This window comes from Narcine bancroftii, chromosome 6, assembly GCF_036971445.1.
Source record: "Narcine bancroftii isolate sNarBan1 chromosome 6, sNarBan1.hap1, whole genome shotgun sequence".
Classification (NCBI taxonomy): domain Eukaryota; kingdom Metazoa; phylum Chordata; class Chondrichthyes; order Torpediniformes; family Narcinidae; genus Narcine; species Narcine bancroftii.
In genome coordinates this window covers 222,757,561-222,774,690 of record NC_091474.1, presented here as the reverse complement: position 1 = coordinate 222,774,690, position 17,130 = coordinate 222,757,561, and the positions used below count along the sequence as shown (strand labels likewise).

The 17,130-nt window shown below is 37.6% G+C and overlaps 1 protein-coding gene across 9 annotated transcripts in view; it reads left to right on the top strand.

Annotated features, from left to right (window-relative positions):
- Positions 1–16,550, top strand: part of pdss2 (prenyl (decaprenyl) diphosphate synthase, subunit 2) — a 243,407-nt gene extending 226,857 nt beyond the window's left edge. For 8 of the 9 annotated variants that reach the window (XM_069887508.1, XM_069887514.1, XM_069887512.1 and 5 more), the window contains one exon: positions 15,475–16,550. In XM_069887508.1, coding sequence (XP_069743609.1) covers positions 15,475–15,630 — 156 coding nt within the window. In that variant the 3' untranslated portion in view covers positions 15,631–16,550. Of the gene's footprint in view, positions 1–14,041; positions 14,139–15,474 lie in introns of all 9 variants that reach the window. The other variant, XM_069887510.1, reaches the window with a different exon arrangement.
- Positions 16,551–17,130: the final 580 nt, after the last annotated feature.

Here is a 17,130-nt window from a genome sequence, read left to right as displayed (position 1 = left end):
AGGGAAAGGATAGCAACAGTTTTAGTCATTGGACAAGTAATGATATGATGATGTTCTAAGCACATATCCAAGGGTATAAAAAATCACCATTTTGCTGATAACGGCAGAATGCATTCTCCGACTAACATGGTTAGTCGCAAGTGTTACAATCCGGTAATAAAGAACAAAGAACCCTGATTTCGACTCAGCCTGGTGTTTGTCTCACTCATTCATGAACAAAGCAGACCTAACAGTATCTACATTGTTGTAGGTGTTGGAATCATCTCTTTTCTATGTAAAAATACAGACATATATAGAAATTCAAGACATACTTAAATGCTAGCTTTGTAATGAAAAGAACTTCAGGCTATATTAGGAAAAAGAGCATAAGAAATGGTAGGAGGAACCTATTTGGCCCCTTGTGCCTTCTCCGCTTTCAATGAGATCATGGTGTAATTTTACTTAGCATTACTTTCCAACCACTTGCCCTGTGTGTACCCTTTAATGTCCAAAATCTCCATCTTGAATATACTCTACGATTAATACTCATTTGCTTGCTCGCTGAGTCAGCCATTCTCAACCTTTTTTTTTGGCTATGGTCCCCTTAGGATTTGCTCAAGGATTATGGACCCCACTTCCCAGTGTAGATGACACTTTCCTTATTCTAATATCATAATTTCAAAGTATCATCTTCCAAAGCGTGAGCTATGATGTCCCAAATTTAGATCTCTTTAATAAATCAAGCTCTGTGCAGTTACTTTATGTAGCTTTAATTCATTGATAGAACAGATAAACATTTTGTGTAACTTTCCCACAAGACTTTCATAACGGTGAATAACAAAGCATTTACTACGCTGGATGGGTCACATCTCCAGAATGGAGGACCATCGCCTTCCCAAGATCGTGTTATATGGCGAGCTCTCCACCGGCCACCGTGACAGAGGTGCACCAAAGAAAAGGTACAAGGACTGCCTAAAGAAATCTCTTGGTGCCTGCCACATTGACCACCGCCAGTGGGCTGATAACGCCTTAAACCGTGCATCTTGGCGCCTCACAGTTTGGCGGGCAGCAACCTCCTTTGAAGAAGACCGCAGAGCCCACCTCACTGACAAAAGGCAAAGGAGGAAAAACCCAGCACCCAACCCCAACCAACCAATTTTCCCTTGCAACCGCTGCAATCGTGTCTGCCTGTCCCGCATCGGACTTGTCAGCCACAAACGAGCCTGCAGCTGACGTGGACTTTTTACCCCCCTCCATAAATCTTCGTCCGCGAAGCCAAGCCAAAGAAAGACTGTATAAAGATAGTCCTTTAGATTCTAATTACTTAAAAGTTGTCATAACCAAAAGCAAGAGCTAAAGTTTGCTATAAAACACAGATATATAGAGATACAAAAAAAAAAATTTAAAGAAAACTTTCTCGTGCTCATGCTTCCTTCACATCTTGTAGAAAAAGAGCAAGCACTTAGCCCCGGTGGATATTACAACATATTATGTCATAGTCACTAAGGTAACACTATAAACAATACTCTTAAAGAGACAGGCACAGAATTAACTAAGAATCAAAAACACAAGGTTTTAACATTGACACCCTGTGAAACAATTATGTTTATTTGCTGCTTTCTGTACTTCTTGAGACTACATGAAAATATTTTATGATTTCACTCCGTGCTCCCCATTAAATGTGCTGGGGCCCCATATGTAGCCCTCATTGAGGATGGCTACTCTCAGGGAAGACATTTCTTCTGCACTGTCCTGAATGGCTGACTCCGTGTTCTAAGACTTTGGTTCTCGTTCTCCTCCTCTCTCCTCAGGTCAAGCACCTGCATCCCAGGAATCAATCTGGTAAACATTTATGTTAGTTCCCCCTATCCCAAGGAAGCAAGTGTGGTGCGAATGCCAATTACTTTGAGTTCCTTGCTCACTTGAGACCAGTGGTAGTTAGTTCTCTACTATTTCTGTCTTTACTGAAGTCAAATGCAAAATATTTGTTTAATTTCATCACCATTTTCTCATTGCCCAGTATAATTTATCTGTCTGTAAATTATCAATGTTAACTTTTTATATTTTGATAAAGTTTTTGCAGTCTGTTTTTGATTCCCACTAGGTTGTTCTCATGTTCTACTTTATCTTCCATATCAATATTATGCTGCTTCTTAGCTGAACTTCAAAATCTTCTGAATCTTCAGGCTTAATTTTCTTTTTGGCACTCATATAAGGCTTTCTTTGATCTAATATTACCTTTAAGTTCTCTTAGTCTGAGTGAACCATTTTTTTCCTTTTTGATTTCTTTTGGCTTTAAAAGGATACATTTTTAAAATGTACATCAAATTGAAACTTGGGGGCACAGAATTATGAAAGAATGACTTACCTCTTCCAACTTACACAAGGGAAAAATACATAAGAAGTAGAAGGAGGCCATTTGGCCCATCAAGCCTGCTCTGCTATTCCAACAAAAATATCTTTGATCTGGCTGTGCGCTCAGTTTCACTTAGTTGCCTTTTCCCATAACCCTTTATTCCCTTACAATGCAAAAATCTATCTATCTGTGTTTAAATCTATTTAATGAGGCATCCTTTAATGGTTCCTTGAGTAAAGAATTCCCCAAATTCACTTCTGGGAGAAGGTTACCCCTCATCTCATTGTTAAATCTACTTCATCGAATCATGAGGCTTTGTCCCCTACCTTTAATTTCACCTAACCAGCAGAAAAGAATCTCCTTGTTTCTATTTTACCTATTCCTTTCATATTTTTATAGATTTCTGTAAGATCCCCTCTCATTCTTCTAACTCCACTGAGTATAGCCCAGGTGACTTAATCACTCCTCATGTGCTAATCCCCTCATCTCTGGAATGAACCTGGTGAATCTCCTTTGCAATGCCTCTAGGCCCAGTATATTCTTTCTCAAGTCAGAAGACCAGAATTGTAAACAGTACTCAAGGTACGGCCTCACCAGTACACTGTAGATTTTCCATGCTTTGAAATTCAATCCTTCTGGCAATAAAGGTCAACATCCCATTTGCCCTGTTGATTACCTGTTGCATCTGCCAAACAACTTTTGTGATTCATGCACAAGCACTCCCAAATCTTTCTGCATGGCAGCGTGCTGCAATCTTTCACCATTTAAATCCGAATCCATTTTACTACTTTTTTATTTAAAGTGGATGACCACCTTTACCAACATTCTACTCCATCTGCCAGTCCCTTGCCCAGTCACGTTTACCTGTCTATATCTTCTGCAGACTCCGTGTCCTGTGCACAATTTCCTTTTTACAATTTAGTGTCATCAGCAAAATCAAATTCATTGCATTTTCACTCCTGCAAATAAATCATTTATGCATTTTGTGAACACTAGTAGGGCCCAATGCTGATTACCCCAGCACTCCGCCCACCACTGATGGCCAGTGAGAGAAACAACGTAACCCTTTTAGTCTCTTGCATTTAATTTTTCTGTCACCCACTTTTATTTTTCTTGTTTCTGACTTTTGCTTTCTACCTCCACTTCCCTCTGTCCTTCCCCATAGGTTCTCGTATTTGTTTGTGTGTTCGTTTAGTATTTCCCAATAGTACTAACAATCACTCCCTAATCTTGCCTATCCTCACTTCAGTTTAACCCACTCATTCTTCCAGTACGATCCTTGGTTATGATACCAGTTGTAGTTTAACGATCCGAACTTAAATGTGATGCCCTTGCTGCGGAGTGCAGAGTATGCAACATTTCTCGTGCCACGTCAGTTCAACTTGGCTGCAATGTTTGTGTTTTCAGGAAAGAATGTGTACTTTTATTGTGGCAACAGTAATCCATTAAAGGGTTCAGGCCCAAAACATGGTTTATATTTTCTTAGTTCCTATGGACACTGCTTGTCTTGTTGAGTTCCTCTAGAATGTTTGATATTAATGACAATCAACAGTGTCTAAAGATTTTCTTTCACTCCATAAAGCCCATGTTTGTATTTAAAAAAAAAACAAATCAGTCTGGACGCTGCTGCAGCAATTTTAGTGAAAAAAAAAAACTGCATCAGATCCTGTTGGATTCACCTTCTGTGTACCTGGGCACTCGAATTTCCAAACTAGGTTCCGATGCAAAATAGTCAGTGTGCTTTCCAGAGTGTACATGTATACGTTTGATGGAATAGTCAAAAACATGCCAAATCTTCTCAGACTCTGTAGGCAAAGTAAAGGCCTTGGTGTCGTACACAAAAGTGCAGGGAACTAAGCACATAGCCATTTTTTTTAATTTATTTTTCACACTATGAACCATATTAATCAAAATACACACTCTTGAATATACACAGTGTCATTTTCTCCCTTTTTTTCTCCCTCCTCCCCACCCACTAAACATTCAACATATACAATACAATAAACCCATTAAACAATGTCATCACACAATGAATATAAACAAGAAAATTGTGTCATCTACTTTTACACACTGGATCAGGTCATTTCGTCTTCTTCTCATTCTTTCATTTTTGGGGGTGGAGGTCCGCGGTAGGCCCTCCCTGTTGTGTTCCATGTACGGTTCCCAAATTTGTTCAAATAATGTGACTTTATTTTTTAAATTATATGTTATTTTTTCCAATGGAATACATTTATTCATTTCCATGTACCATTGCTGTACTCTCAGACTCTCTTCTGATTTCCAAGTTGACATTATACATTTTTTTTTGCTACCACTCGGGCTATCATAATAAATCTTTTTTGCGCTTCATCCAGTTTGAGGCCTAATTCTTTATTTCTTATATTACTTAGAAGAAAGATCTCTGGATTTTTTGGTAAGCACAAAACCTTTGAAGTTTCCCTGTGGTGGTAGTCAGTGAGGAGGAAGTGATGTTGCCAATTCACAATGATTGGGGTCTGTCAGTGAGAGAAGTTGTAGAGGAAACTACTTCTACATTGGAGAGACTGGACGCAGGCTGGAAGATCGCTTTGTTGAGCTCCTTGGCTCTGTCTGTCGCAGCAGCGCAGATCTGCCAGTGGCCAGCCATTTCAATTCCCCATCCCATTCCCTTGCTGACGTGTCTGTCCATGCACTGAGACCACCTGCAAATTGGAGGAACAACACTTCATCTTCTGACTGGGGACCCTCCAACCAGATGGCATTAATATCGACTTCTCTAGCTTTTGTTAAAACCCCCACCCCATTCTTCCCCTAGCTCTATCTCTCCCTTCCCTGATTCTTATCACATAGACATGATAAATTCTCACCTCTCCCCCTTATTATACCTTTTGTTGGTCTGGATTCCTTCCCCAAACACCATTGTCGGATTTCTGAGATTTTGGTTCATTCTGCTTATTCCTTGAAGAAGGCCTCAGGCCCGAAATGTCAGCAATATATCTTTGCTTTCTGTGAATGCTGAAAGATCAGCTGAGTTCCTGCAACATGTTGGTGTGTTTCACTCTCATGGTGTTCAATGCCAAACTTAGCCAATAAGCAACAGCTTGACGTAAGTCTTCTCATGATCCAAATCTAACACAGCAGCGGGCCAGTGAGCTGTTGACCTGGGTCCAGGTCTTTCCTGACACTGGACTTGATTTGTTCCATAACCAACCTCTCAAAGTACTTCATCTTTGCTACCCCTCCAAGATAATAAGTTCTTTAGCGGCAGTTGGGTTGTCAACAGAGGCAGGAGGACCTGTGCCAATTACCTTTGACAGATGACATTGCTGGGTTGAATTTGTCTTCTATCAAAGATTTTAAACTTGTTAATGTCTCTGGCATTGAGAATTTTACAAATTATTGAAATGTAAATGTTTGAAAAAATGTAAAGTTTTTTTAAAATAAATTTAGCATAATAAACAAAAGTAAAATCACATCAAAAAGGCTATTTGCCCTTCCCTTTGCCTTTTTATCTGTAGGTAAATTGAAAGCCCATTGAAAACAGGTCTCATGTAGGATTGAGAGGCAAGACTGAGTTGTATTCCATGAGGAATCTGACAACAGAGCTCAGTGGTTGATCAGGTCCATCTGTCAGTCAGTATTCTGTATTCAACAGAAGTCTGAACTTGACTGAAGTTTCAGTGCCTGGAATCTGATTATTCTGATTGAAACTGTCCACTCCATCCAGCAAGATTTCCCCATTGGGATTTTGTTCCTTCCTGGATACAAATGTCATTGACCAGGCCAGCATTAAAGAAGATAATAGAGTTGCTCTGACTGGATGAAAAGATTTCCTTAATTCCAATCGGTAGAGGGTTCCAGTGTTCTGATTCACCATTGAAGAATTGGTGATGTTATATTTTCAAGTAAGATGTGTTTTTTTCGTTAACAAAACTATTTATTTTAAACAAGGCTAGCACTTTAATCAAGAGCCTGCTGTAAAACAACATTTGTGTTTATACAAGCCATTGTCATGCAGAGTGATAACAACAGGCTTTCTAATCTCCTCTTGCACTACAAAGCCAGAGTTCACTTAGAAACTTTTCTGTTTAAAGTGGACCTATTAAAAACTTTGCCATCTCAGACTAAACTTGAAATGTGCATCCTTGTCACCGTGAGTAGTTCTGTTTCCATCTTGCATCTACTCACACTGCTGTCACTTCTAGAGTCAACTTCTCCGACGCTCTTCTTCTGGTTTCCTCTCTTCGACCAATTACAAACAGTGAGCTGACCCAAACATGGTTACCCATACCTTTGGTAATCAGAATATTATATTCAACCATTCCATTACCTCAGCACACCATGATCCACGTGGTTGATTGCTCCATGTACACACTATTCTTGGGTTCTACCTGGTTCATCCTTACAATAACTTTCTTCTCTGCAACCCCTAAAGCATTTGATTTTGTGGCTATAAGAGCCCTTAATTTTGTTCCCCTTTCAGTCTTTTTGCTTCATTCTATTTTCATGAGTGAAATGCCTTTGAACACTTCTTATATTCAGTGTTGCTGTTATGTTGTTGACATTGTCTGTTTCGTACAGCATTTGCCTGGTAATTTTGATAGCATTTGGTCCCACTTAGTTCTCTGTGGTTGGCTTTTCTGTGTCCTTGAATGTTTTTTTTAAACTTTAAATTATTGAAGTGAAAATATCTTCAAGAAAACCTCACTTATAGCAGAAAGACTGGAAGTCAGCCAAGCCTGTCCAATCCCCCTCATAGAGAAGTCAAGGCTGCAATATTGATAAAACCCCTTAATACATTGGGCTTCCTGCTACAATCCTTCTTCAGTCAGAACAGGTTTTCACATTGCAGGTGGGAAATCATAATATTTAATGCTGGGTAAATAAAAGGTTGAAATGAAACAATTATATTAAGTTATGCTGGATATTTGAGATCATACTTCAGTGAAGACTGCACAGAAAAGTCAAATGGATGGCAAAATGAGATGGTGGATTTTAATGCTGGAGCTGTTAATGTTTTAGTTGCTAATGGATGCCTTCCAATCATTCCTTCCACTCATGGTTTGAAAGAAATTAAACATGAAAATCTACTGATCCTGGGGTCAAGTGAAATACACAAATGTGCTGGAGAAACTCAGCAGATCACACAGCATCTGTAGAAGTACTTCCTATGGATGGTGTGTGCCCTGCTGAGTTTCTCCAGCACATTTGTGCACTGCACCGGTTGAAAGAATGTTTGCAGACTTTGTCATGGTCCGAACAGCATATTAAGGACAACATGGTGTTTAAAATTATGAAGGATTGTGACAGAGATCATCCATATCAATACTTGTGAAATCAAGAACAAGAGCTGTATTTATGACTTATTGTAAGACTTTTTGGGGGTGACATAGCGTAGTGGTTAGTACGATGCTGTAACAGTGCCAGCAATCGGACCGGGCTCCGAATCACAACTGTCTCTAAGGAATTTGTTCATTCTCCCCGTGTCTGCATGGGTTTCCTCCAGGTGCTCCCGTTTCCTCCCACCCTTCAAAATGTGCCGGTGGGGGGTTGTGGGTCTCATTGGTCGCCACGGGCTCATGGACCAAAAGGGCCTGTTCTGTGCTGTATGCCTAAATTTAATTTTTCAAATTTTCTTTGTGTGACTGAAGTGTCTCTCAGAGTGGGTGATGAGAACGGAGATTATGCTAACATGTAAGAGTAAATTGAGTGGATGGCCGGAGCAAAAGTTAATAAAGAGGGAGAGGGGACAAAGGAGTGGGACCACTGCCAATGAGGCGTGCAAAGCCATTTGCTTTGCTTTGACTGTATATAGTTGGCGGAGACATTTCAAATCATGAAATTATTCAAAATTTTGATGTTAAGTACTGGTATTTTCCAATTTTAAAATAAAACCAAAGATGCAGGAAATACTTAAAATGGCAGACAGCATCTGTGGAGATGGTATCAGTGAAAGATCATTGATCTGAAACCTAGATTGTTTTCTCTCTCTGCTGAGGTAGCCTCCCTGCTGAGGATCTCCGGCATTTTCTTTTCATTTCAGTCTTTTATATTCCAGTTTGCTTTAAGCACCAACTAATTTGTGAAAATGTGTAAAACACCTACTTTACATTATATTTTTGAGCCTTGTCGAGAAATATAATTTATTTTCTAAATTTTTTGTATCACATTTGTGAGTTCTATCTCAAATTCATCGTATTCTGCAATGGGTTCATCGTAATTAACAGAAAACTAATGTCACAACTAGTGCTGAATTATCAGTCAAAAGTTTTGTCGGCAAAAATAGAGAAATATCAAATAAACATGGAACTAGTTTATTTTTATATTTTGTGCATTCAGTTGGAGGGGGAAATTAGTCCTGATTTACATAATTTGATTTTTCTGGGACAGAACAAACCCTTTCTACGGTAAAATGAAACGTACAACAACTTTTAATTAGGGCTAAATTGCTGAGTTATTAATGTAGCTTTTAAATGGGTATTAGAAACAAAATAACTGGGAAGGGAGGTGTGCACACCAAGGTAGCAAACACTTTAAACATGTTTAAAAATTGGGGGCGTGGCAAGATGGCGTAGGGAACAGACGTGCCTTCCAGACCTCTCCTGACTCTGATTTATTGTTTTGTCTTTAAGTTCCCGTTAAAGATCTTTTAAAAGTTTATAAATAATAAGAGGTGTTGGATTAGTGCCTAATGGTTTATATGCAAAAAAAAAAGGTAAAAGAAAACATCAACAGACTGTTAAAAAACTACATTTTCCGAAATTGTCTGAGCCTACTTGTTTACAAGAAGCCAGGACTCAGCGTAGAATGGATCCAGAGGAAGACGTACAGAGTTCGGCATTGAAACTCCGTTTTAAGCCGGTGAGGCTCTTTGAAGGTCGCATTCAACAGCTTTCAGACCAAAGAGCTGGACGGGTGCCAGTATTTCACACAACGGCCACTGTGAGTGCTGTTACTCAGACTTTGACAGTTGAATCAGCTGGGGCGCCACCAGCTGGAGAGTTAAAGAGCTGTCATTCGACTGCTACAGTGGTGGCGCTGCAAAATGAATCTTCAATTACAACGGTTTTTCCAGACATCGATTCAGTGAAGATGATTAAAGAGATTTGGCTTAAAGATAACTCTGATCTTCAGTCTCCTGGCATTGCTGGGGGGACTTTGAGAGGGATTTTTATACGAAGTCAAACTGCTAGAAAAGATACTAAATTAAGGGAAGGGACAGAAGATCCCGTGGTGTCTAAGGAACAGCAAGACCCCATTATGCCTGAATCTACTTCTGTTGAAATGTCTGTTAAGGATCTTGAAGATAAGATATATTCTGTATCGAGTCACTTAGCTAATTTTGTGAACCTGTTTATTTCCAAGATTAATGCGATGGCAGAAGTCATTAATGGGGCTTTTAAGCTTGAAACCATTGAAAGATTTGAAATGTGTGATTAAGGTTTAGTCGATGCACAGGATCAACTGCAAGATGAAAATAGAATAATTGAAACATTGCAGATCCAAAATAAAAATTTAGCAAAAAAGGTTGATTATTTGGAGAATCAATCTAGACGGAACAACGTGAAACTTGTTGGTTTGCCAGAAGGCATAGAAGGACCAGATCCAAGAAAATTTTTTACTGAATGGATTCCACGAGTGTTAGGTCAGGATAAATTCCATGAAGGTTTAATACTGGAACGTGCTTATAGAGTTTTAAGAAGAAAATCTTTTTCAGGACAGAATTCAAGATCTGTTTTGATCCGTTGTTTAAACTATTGTGACAGAGAGACAATTTTACGTACGGCTATTAGAAATGCCCAGCAAAATAGATCTCCTTTGATGGTTCAGAATAATCCTGTTTTCTTCTATCAAGATTTGAGTCAAGAAATTATGTTTCACCGACGTGAATTTAATTCTGTGAAAGAACGATTGTGGAAAAAAAGACATAAGGCAACATTCAGGTATTCTGCGGTACTGAAGATTTTTTAGGATGGAAATTAGCCAAAGTTCTTTGACAATCCTAAAGAGGTTATGAACTTTGCTCAGTCTCTACCAATCATGCAATTTCAGGAACGATGTAGTCCTTCAAGGTCTCCAAAGAGAGTAGAGATGTAAGGTGGGATCCAGATTTTTAAAAGAAATGGAAGCAATGGTGACCGAAGTGGTAACGTTGATTTTAAAAAAATAAATCTTTTATCTTTTTTTTGAGAAGAGTTTAAATAGTTTAAATAATGATGATAGTTTAATGAAATGGGAGTTGGGAGAGGGAACTGGGTGGGCACTAGTTTCCAGAAGTCATTAGCTACCTGTGAGTTATCTCACACCCAATATTTTGGGGGAGTTACCGCTTTGGGCGGTTTAAACAGGAGGAGGTAGTTGTGACCTCCGACCTGTTTTTTTTTTCTTTTTAATTTTTGGGTTAAGAAGTGAAGGTTTTTTTTATTATTTTTTAAATAAATAATTTTTTTTTACTCTTTTTGTTTTCTGATTGTAATTGAGAGGGAATTAGGAGGGTTTTTTTCTCCTTTTTTTCTTTTTTTTGGGGGGGTTTCTTTTTTTCAGTGGATGATGTCACAGAAGGATGATAAGTCAAAAATTGAGGATGTTGAATTAGATGAAGAGGAAGATGAGGGGAAAGGTGATAAGAGGAAAAAGAAGAAAATTAAGTACAAATACATTGAGGGAGAAGAGTTTAATAAAATTAAGTTAATTTCGATAGAGAATTTTGAAGATGTTATAAATGAAGAATATGGAGAATTTTATAAGAGTTTGAACTTTTTTTTTCTTTTATTTTTCTTTTTTATATAAGGGGAGGGGAAGAGAATAAAAAGTTTATCTGATTGTTTTTCTAAGGGATGTTTTTGTTCTCTCGATGAATTATAAAGGAAACTTGGTATTAATGGAAATTCTGTATTATGTATTATTAATTATGATTTTTTGTATAACAGATATGTGGTTGATATATGATTTTAATATTTGAACTTAGTTTTAAAGTGGATTTCATTTGTTAAATACATGTATTATGTTTGATTTAAATATATGTTTAAGGGTATTATTTTAGTATTGATATTTTTTTTGTTGTTAGTAATTTTTTTTGTTGTTAAGTTTTATCCTTTTTTTTGTAATTGGGGTTTTTTCTATTTTATTTACAACATTGTTAATTAATTCTTCACTCTTTATTTTGGGGGGAGGGTTGGACTAATTTTAAATTAGATGATTAATGTTGTGTTATAATTATTGGGGGGGTTAATTTGTGTAGTTTAATGATGTAGTATTCTAATTTTTATTATCTTATTTTTTATTATTTCTTTAAATGTAATTTTTATTTTATTCATGTCATAAAATTTTAAATAAAGTTTAAAAAAAAGTGTTTAAAAATTGCTATCTGCAAATTTGTTAATGTATTGTGTTAACATAGCAGGACCTTGCAAGTAGGATTTTTTGAAATGCACGGTAATGAAATGTGGATGGTTGGAGTAAGCCATGTGCTGCATTAATCCTGGAGCAGGTGACAACCTGTGGGAATTCAGATTAAAACTGAGTATGGAGAGGAGATGAGATGACGATGCTCATTGGAGGAGTTATATTGGACTACAACAGGCATCATTGTTGACAGCACTGGTATTTCTAATTGAATTGAACTTGGAAACCCAGTATAAATTAATAACATTTGCAGATAATGCTAAACTGAAATGGAGAGTAGAATACAGAGAGCCAGGTTAGAAATAGAAATATCTGCATGAGTAAATATGTAAGAAAACAGAACAGCCGGAATTTAAATTTAAATACATTCAAGGGATTGGCCAAAATGTTGACCTCATTGTTGGGGGTGGGGGTGAAGAGAAGAAATGTAAATAGCAATGAAAGTAAAAGAGTAGTTGTAGTGGACTGAATATGTCCTCTATGGCTTGTGGTTCAGCATACTCCAAACAATGGAGATCAGCAATCAATAAAGCTAATTAAATGTTGACCTTTACAGCTAAAACAATAGAAGACGTGTCAGGGGAAGTCACTGGAAAATATATCGTGCTTCGAAATGGCTTTACAGGTCGAGAACCCCTTATCTGAAATGCATGGGACCAGAAGTATTTCCGAGTTTGGAATAATGTGTTTAATAATGTGAATAATGTTTTGTACTTACCTAAAACAAACTTGATCTCTGCTTACAAAAGAAGATAAATGCACCAACCACCAAGTCCTAGAAATTGTGCTGGATGGCAGAAAACACAGTGAGTAATGCACGTAGGTCTGGCAGTGACGATGGTTGGTCACAAACTGGCGCCAACTTGTGGCGTCATGTCAGCGCTCAAAGCAGTTTGGATTTTGGAGCATTTCAGATTTCAGAACATCGGATAAGGGGTGCTTGACCTGTACTAATATCGCTGCATCCAGTCCCTTTTGTTGTAATACAACAGGAACCAAGATAAAGCACTGAGGCTAATGCAGAAAAGCACCAGAGTTTAGACAGGTAACTGGAAACATTTTGGCATATCACATTAGATGGTATGTGAAAGTTAACCTTGTGAAGGGATGGTTGTTCTTTCATGAGGTAATTCAATTAAAAAGTTCAAATCCAAGATACGAAAAAAAGGAATAGGAGATACTGTAGTGTTCAGCAAGATGGAAGGGTTGTATTTTATTGGCCACGAGATTACACAGATGGAGTCAAAATCAGATAACTGAAGTTCGGGGATAGAGAGTAATTGGACTAGGCATGCAACTGATACGTTTTGAGCTTGTAATTTTGACACATTTTTATAAATTTGAAATTCAACAGCCAATAGAAATGTGATATTCTGTTTTTACACCTTCCCTCCAATGGTTGCACATTGAGAGTGAACTTTCAACGGAGCGTCCTTTGGAGAGAGGCACAGTGATTTGTGTTGATGCTTGGGGTTGCACTCATTCCACATCCAAAAAAACAAGTTGTGTTCAAAGACACTTGCAGTAGTTCTCATTGCTCCACACAATCTCTGCTGCTCTTTCATTATCGCTGCTTGACTTGCTCCATCTCTAGTCCAGTTTCCATCTTGCTGAACACTACAGTATCTCCTATTCCTTTTTTTCGTATCTTGGATTTGAACTTTTTAATTGAATTACCTCATGAAAGAACAACCATCACGGTGCTTCCTCTTGGCTGAACTTCTCAAATAAAAATCCATTCTTTAGCCAACCCAATGTGGAAATCTAACCCCATGAGTATTAAGGCCTTCTGTGGAGCAGGCCAGTCAGTGTAGTGAACTGAGGCTGCCAGAAGTTTTAGACAGGTACATGGATGGGAAAGGCTTCGAAGGATATGGGTTCAATACAGGCAAATGGGACTGCCTCAGGAAGACAACTTGGTTACCAAGGACATTAGGCTGAAGGGAAACTCCATGATTCTAAGCTGTAATAATAAATCTGGGAATTTACAATTAAATATAAAAAAGCAAGAGAATATGAGCTTAAAGACATTAAATGCATCCAATGTTCCCTTCATCTCCAAAGTTCATTTGAAGGTATCTGTTTGTATAACGCCATGGCCAATCAATCACAAGGCCACTTGTATCACGCTACTAATTGAGGCTGAATTCCAAATGTCACCAATTTTCCTTCACAACTCCGATACGTACACATTCTCTCTAGGGCACACAGGGAGTGACAGCAAACTGGATGCAGTCTGTAGATGACATTTTACTCTGGTGTCAGTCAAAATATTGGTGGTAGAGGAGATGTTTTTTTTAAAAATAATGACTTATTTTACAGAAAGCAATGAAAGCCAAGATTATACATCCAGAAAGCAACAACTTCAATATCAGGCATCTTATTACGATGAATCTCCACTAAATGAAGAAAACGGAATGTAATTAAAATTGTAGCAGTTTCTCTCAATAGAATCATAGTTATTTCCTGAAATTTTAGAATATTATGAGTGATCATTTGACCTGCCCTTGCCCTGACCTGTCTCTTTTTGAGAGCAATCCACATTTGTGCAACACCCCCTAGATTTAACACATTGTGTCCAGTTGATCCAAGTGCATTTCTTTTATTTCTTTGTGCTGCTTATATTTCGTAATGAGATCATGCCCAATCATGATTTTTGTTGAGATCAGCCATGATCTCAATTGAATGGTGGAACAGGCTTGATGGGCCAAATGGCCTACTCCTGCTCCTATTTCTAATATTCTACAAGTCCATAATACACTTATACAAAATCAAATATGAAATAAATCCCAAGGTTCTTCATGGGAGAGAAATGTCAAGCCAAATGTAAAGAGGCCAACTCAAAACTTGGTTAATGAGTGGAATTTCAAGGGAGGTTATGAAGAAGGTGGGGAAGGCAAAAAGGTAAATGGCAACAAGGGAATTTGAAGGGAGGTCATGTTGCTATAGAAAGAGATTTAATCAAGAATAACCTAAATTTGGAGGTTAATATAGATGAAGGGGGGGGAATGAAATAGCAGGATGGTGAGGGGAAGAAAGTGTTTAAGATGAGGGTAGAGGATGGTAAGTTTACCAGTAAACTTTGAAAGATAAGATTGAGGCAGGTACAGCTGACATTATTATCCCAAAATGATAGACAGTAGTTGTGAGGTACAAAAAAATATATTTGGCTAAAAATGATTTTGAGGGTCAAATCTCTCTACAATAAATGATCTAAACTGAATAATAGTTGATCATAAGGATTGCTTCTTTATGGCCTCTATTAAATGTGAAATACTGCTAATTTTTATTAATGTTAGCTTAAATTTACCTCAAAGTAAATCCAAGTATTTTGAATAACTTAATCAGTCTCATATTTTGCAATCCCTAATATTATTCCATAGATTCTGATGAAATAACTTTTAGGTTTTCCAGAATATGTATGCTTCTGCAATGCTTCTTGGACACCTGCAATTCCTTTGCAGATGAGAACAGTTTTGTACAGTTTCTCCTGCAGTTTACTAGTAGCAATGTATCTTAAAGTTCCTAATGATGCACAATGCGCAAGTTTGACAGTTGTTTGTAAATCCATAATTTTTTTGAGTTAGAACTTTCAGAATCAATGAATTGAATCATTTAACCTATTTATTTTAAAGTTAGGAAAAATAAGAATGTATGGTAATTTAATTGGAAACAAACCAAATGGCATCTTTTCGTAGATACAACAGATTAAATATGCACTTTCCCTGATGTTTTATTTTTCTACTTTTCTGCAGTTGCGTCAAATAATCAAGGCTGGAAAAGGTGTGAGTTCATCTTATGAATTATGCCATTACCATGGAAACCAGGCACTGGAAGCCCTAAGATGCTTTCCTACTTCAGAAGCACGATCAACTTTGGAAAACATAATTTATGCTGTAACCAAACTCTGAACTGTGAATTTCAATGAAAAATCAACTATCGTACAACCATGTGGATAATGTGTCAGTGGAACCTGCTATTTAATCCTTTGTTTAAAAAAAAATTATGATTCAGTTAGTCCTCATTGAAATTGTGCACTGATAGAGAAAGGTTTGTTCTTTTAGTCTCAGTTTAATGAAGCAAGTTGGCATGGGATTCTCCTTCTTTCTCATCTCCCCCTCAAAAAAAATTATAGAAATTTACAGAAAGGTCAAACAGTTTTCCCTTGTCAGGCCAGAAACACACTGGAGGCAGCAAGGGCAGAAATAATTAATGAGTTTTGCTGCGGCGACCTCAGCAAATGGACAGGAAATAAGGCCGTATTGATTGGACACAACCAGGGATGGCGCCACTGTGATGCCCTGTGGTTTTTTTTGTCCCTACACTTGGAGGCCGGGGGAATGAGACTGCAGGTGTTGCAAGAAACACTTCCTTCATAACCTGGCTGATAGACCTGCCAGTTCAATTTATCACCTGATATTTTAGGATAAAGATTTTACTCAAGGTTGTGCAAGCAATACAGTTCTTTCAAGAAAAAAATCTATTTATGAATCATGGGGGGGGGGGATGTAAACACCAGACTGGAAACTTGCAAGGAATATTACATCTTGCAAATGCACAATGAAGATTTGATTATTTTTCACCTACCACTGACGTGTTCTTTTGGGTTTCCCTATTTATTGGGAAGGACCAGCTTGGTACCTTCAGGTGGATACTACACTTAAAACTGTAGCAATAAATCTGTTTATGGTAAAATTAGTCAATGCATCATTTATGAAAGTGTTTGTCTGTTTTATAACCATCAAACTTTCCCTTATCTGTCTGGGTCTGTTGATAGCTTTAACCAAAGATAGAAGAAAGATTTTATAATAAAATAGTTAAAGTATAAAAATTATTTCTATCATTTCACAAAGTTACTTTGATTCATTTCCCATTTATCATGTTCTTGCTGAGACAAAAAATAAGTATCTTTTTAACCTTAGGACTTGGAAAAGTCTTGAAGAGTGAAGCAAAAATGACAGTCGCAGTATCTGGGATATCAAGTCTGTAAAATGACACTGTCTCTATTTTGTTCATTGAGATGATTTTTGTGGTTTGCATTCATGCAACCTGAGAGCAACATTGACAAGAAGGCTGAGTTTACATAAATGGTCTGGGTCAGGACTAAGCTACCTTTCTTCCTTCTGTGGTGTAATTTCAGCCCAATTTTAATTTGAAGACAGCTAGCACAGCAAGCGATTTTATTACAAGGTTCACTCAAATAATCAGTGTGTTTACATTCTCTGGATTCCTCACCAAAAAACATTGCGTCACATTATTGTACTCCTATTGCCTCTTAACCTTCTTCAGTTACCTCCATTATGCTGATTTCAGTTAGCACTCAAGAAAAGTAATTTTTAATATAAATCATGTTGCTGCATTAATTTTTATTCTCTAACTGGTAGTCCTGTGTCATTTGTCTGTTAGGTGTC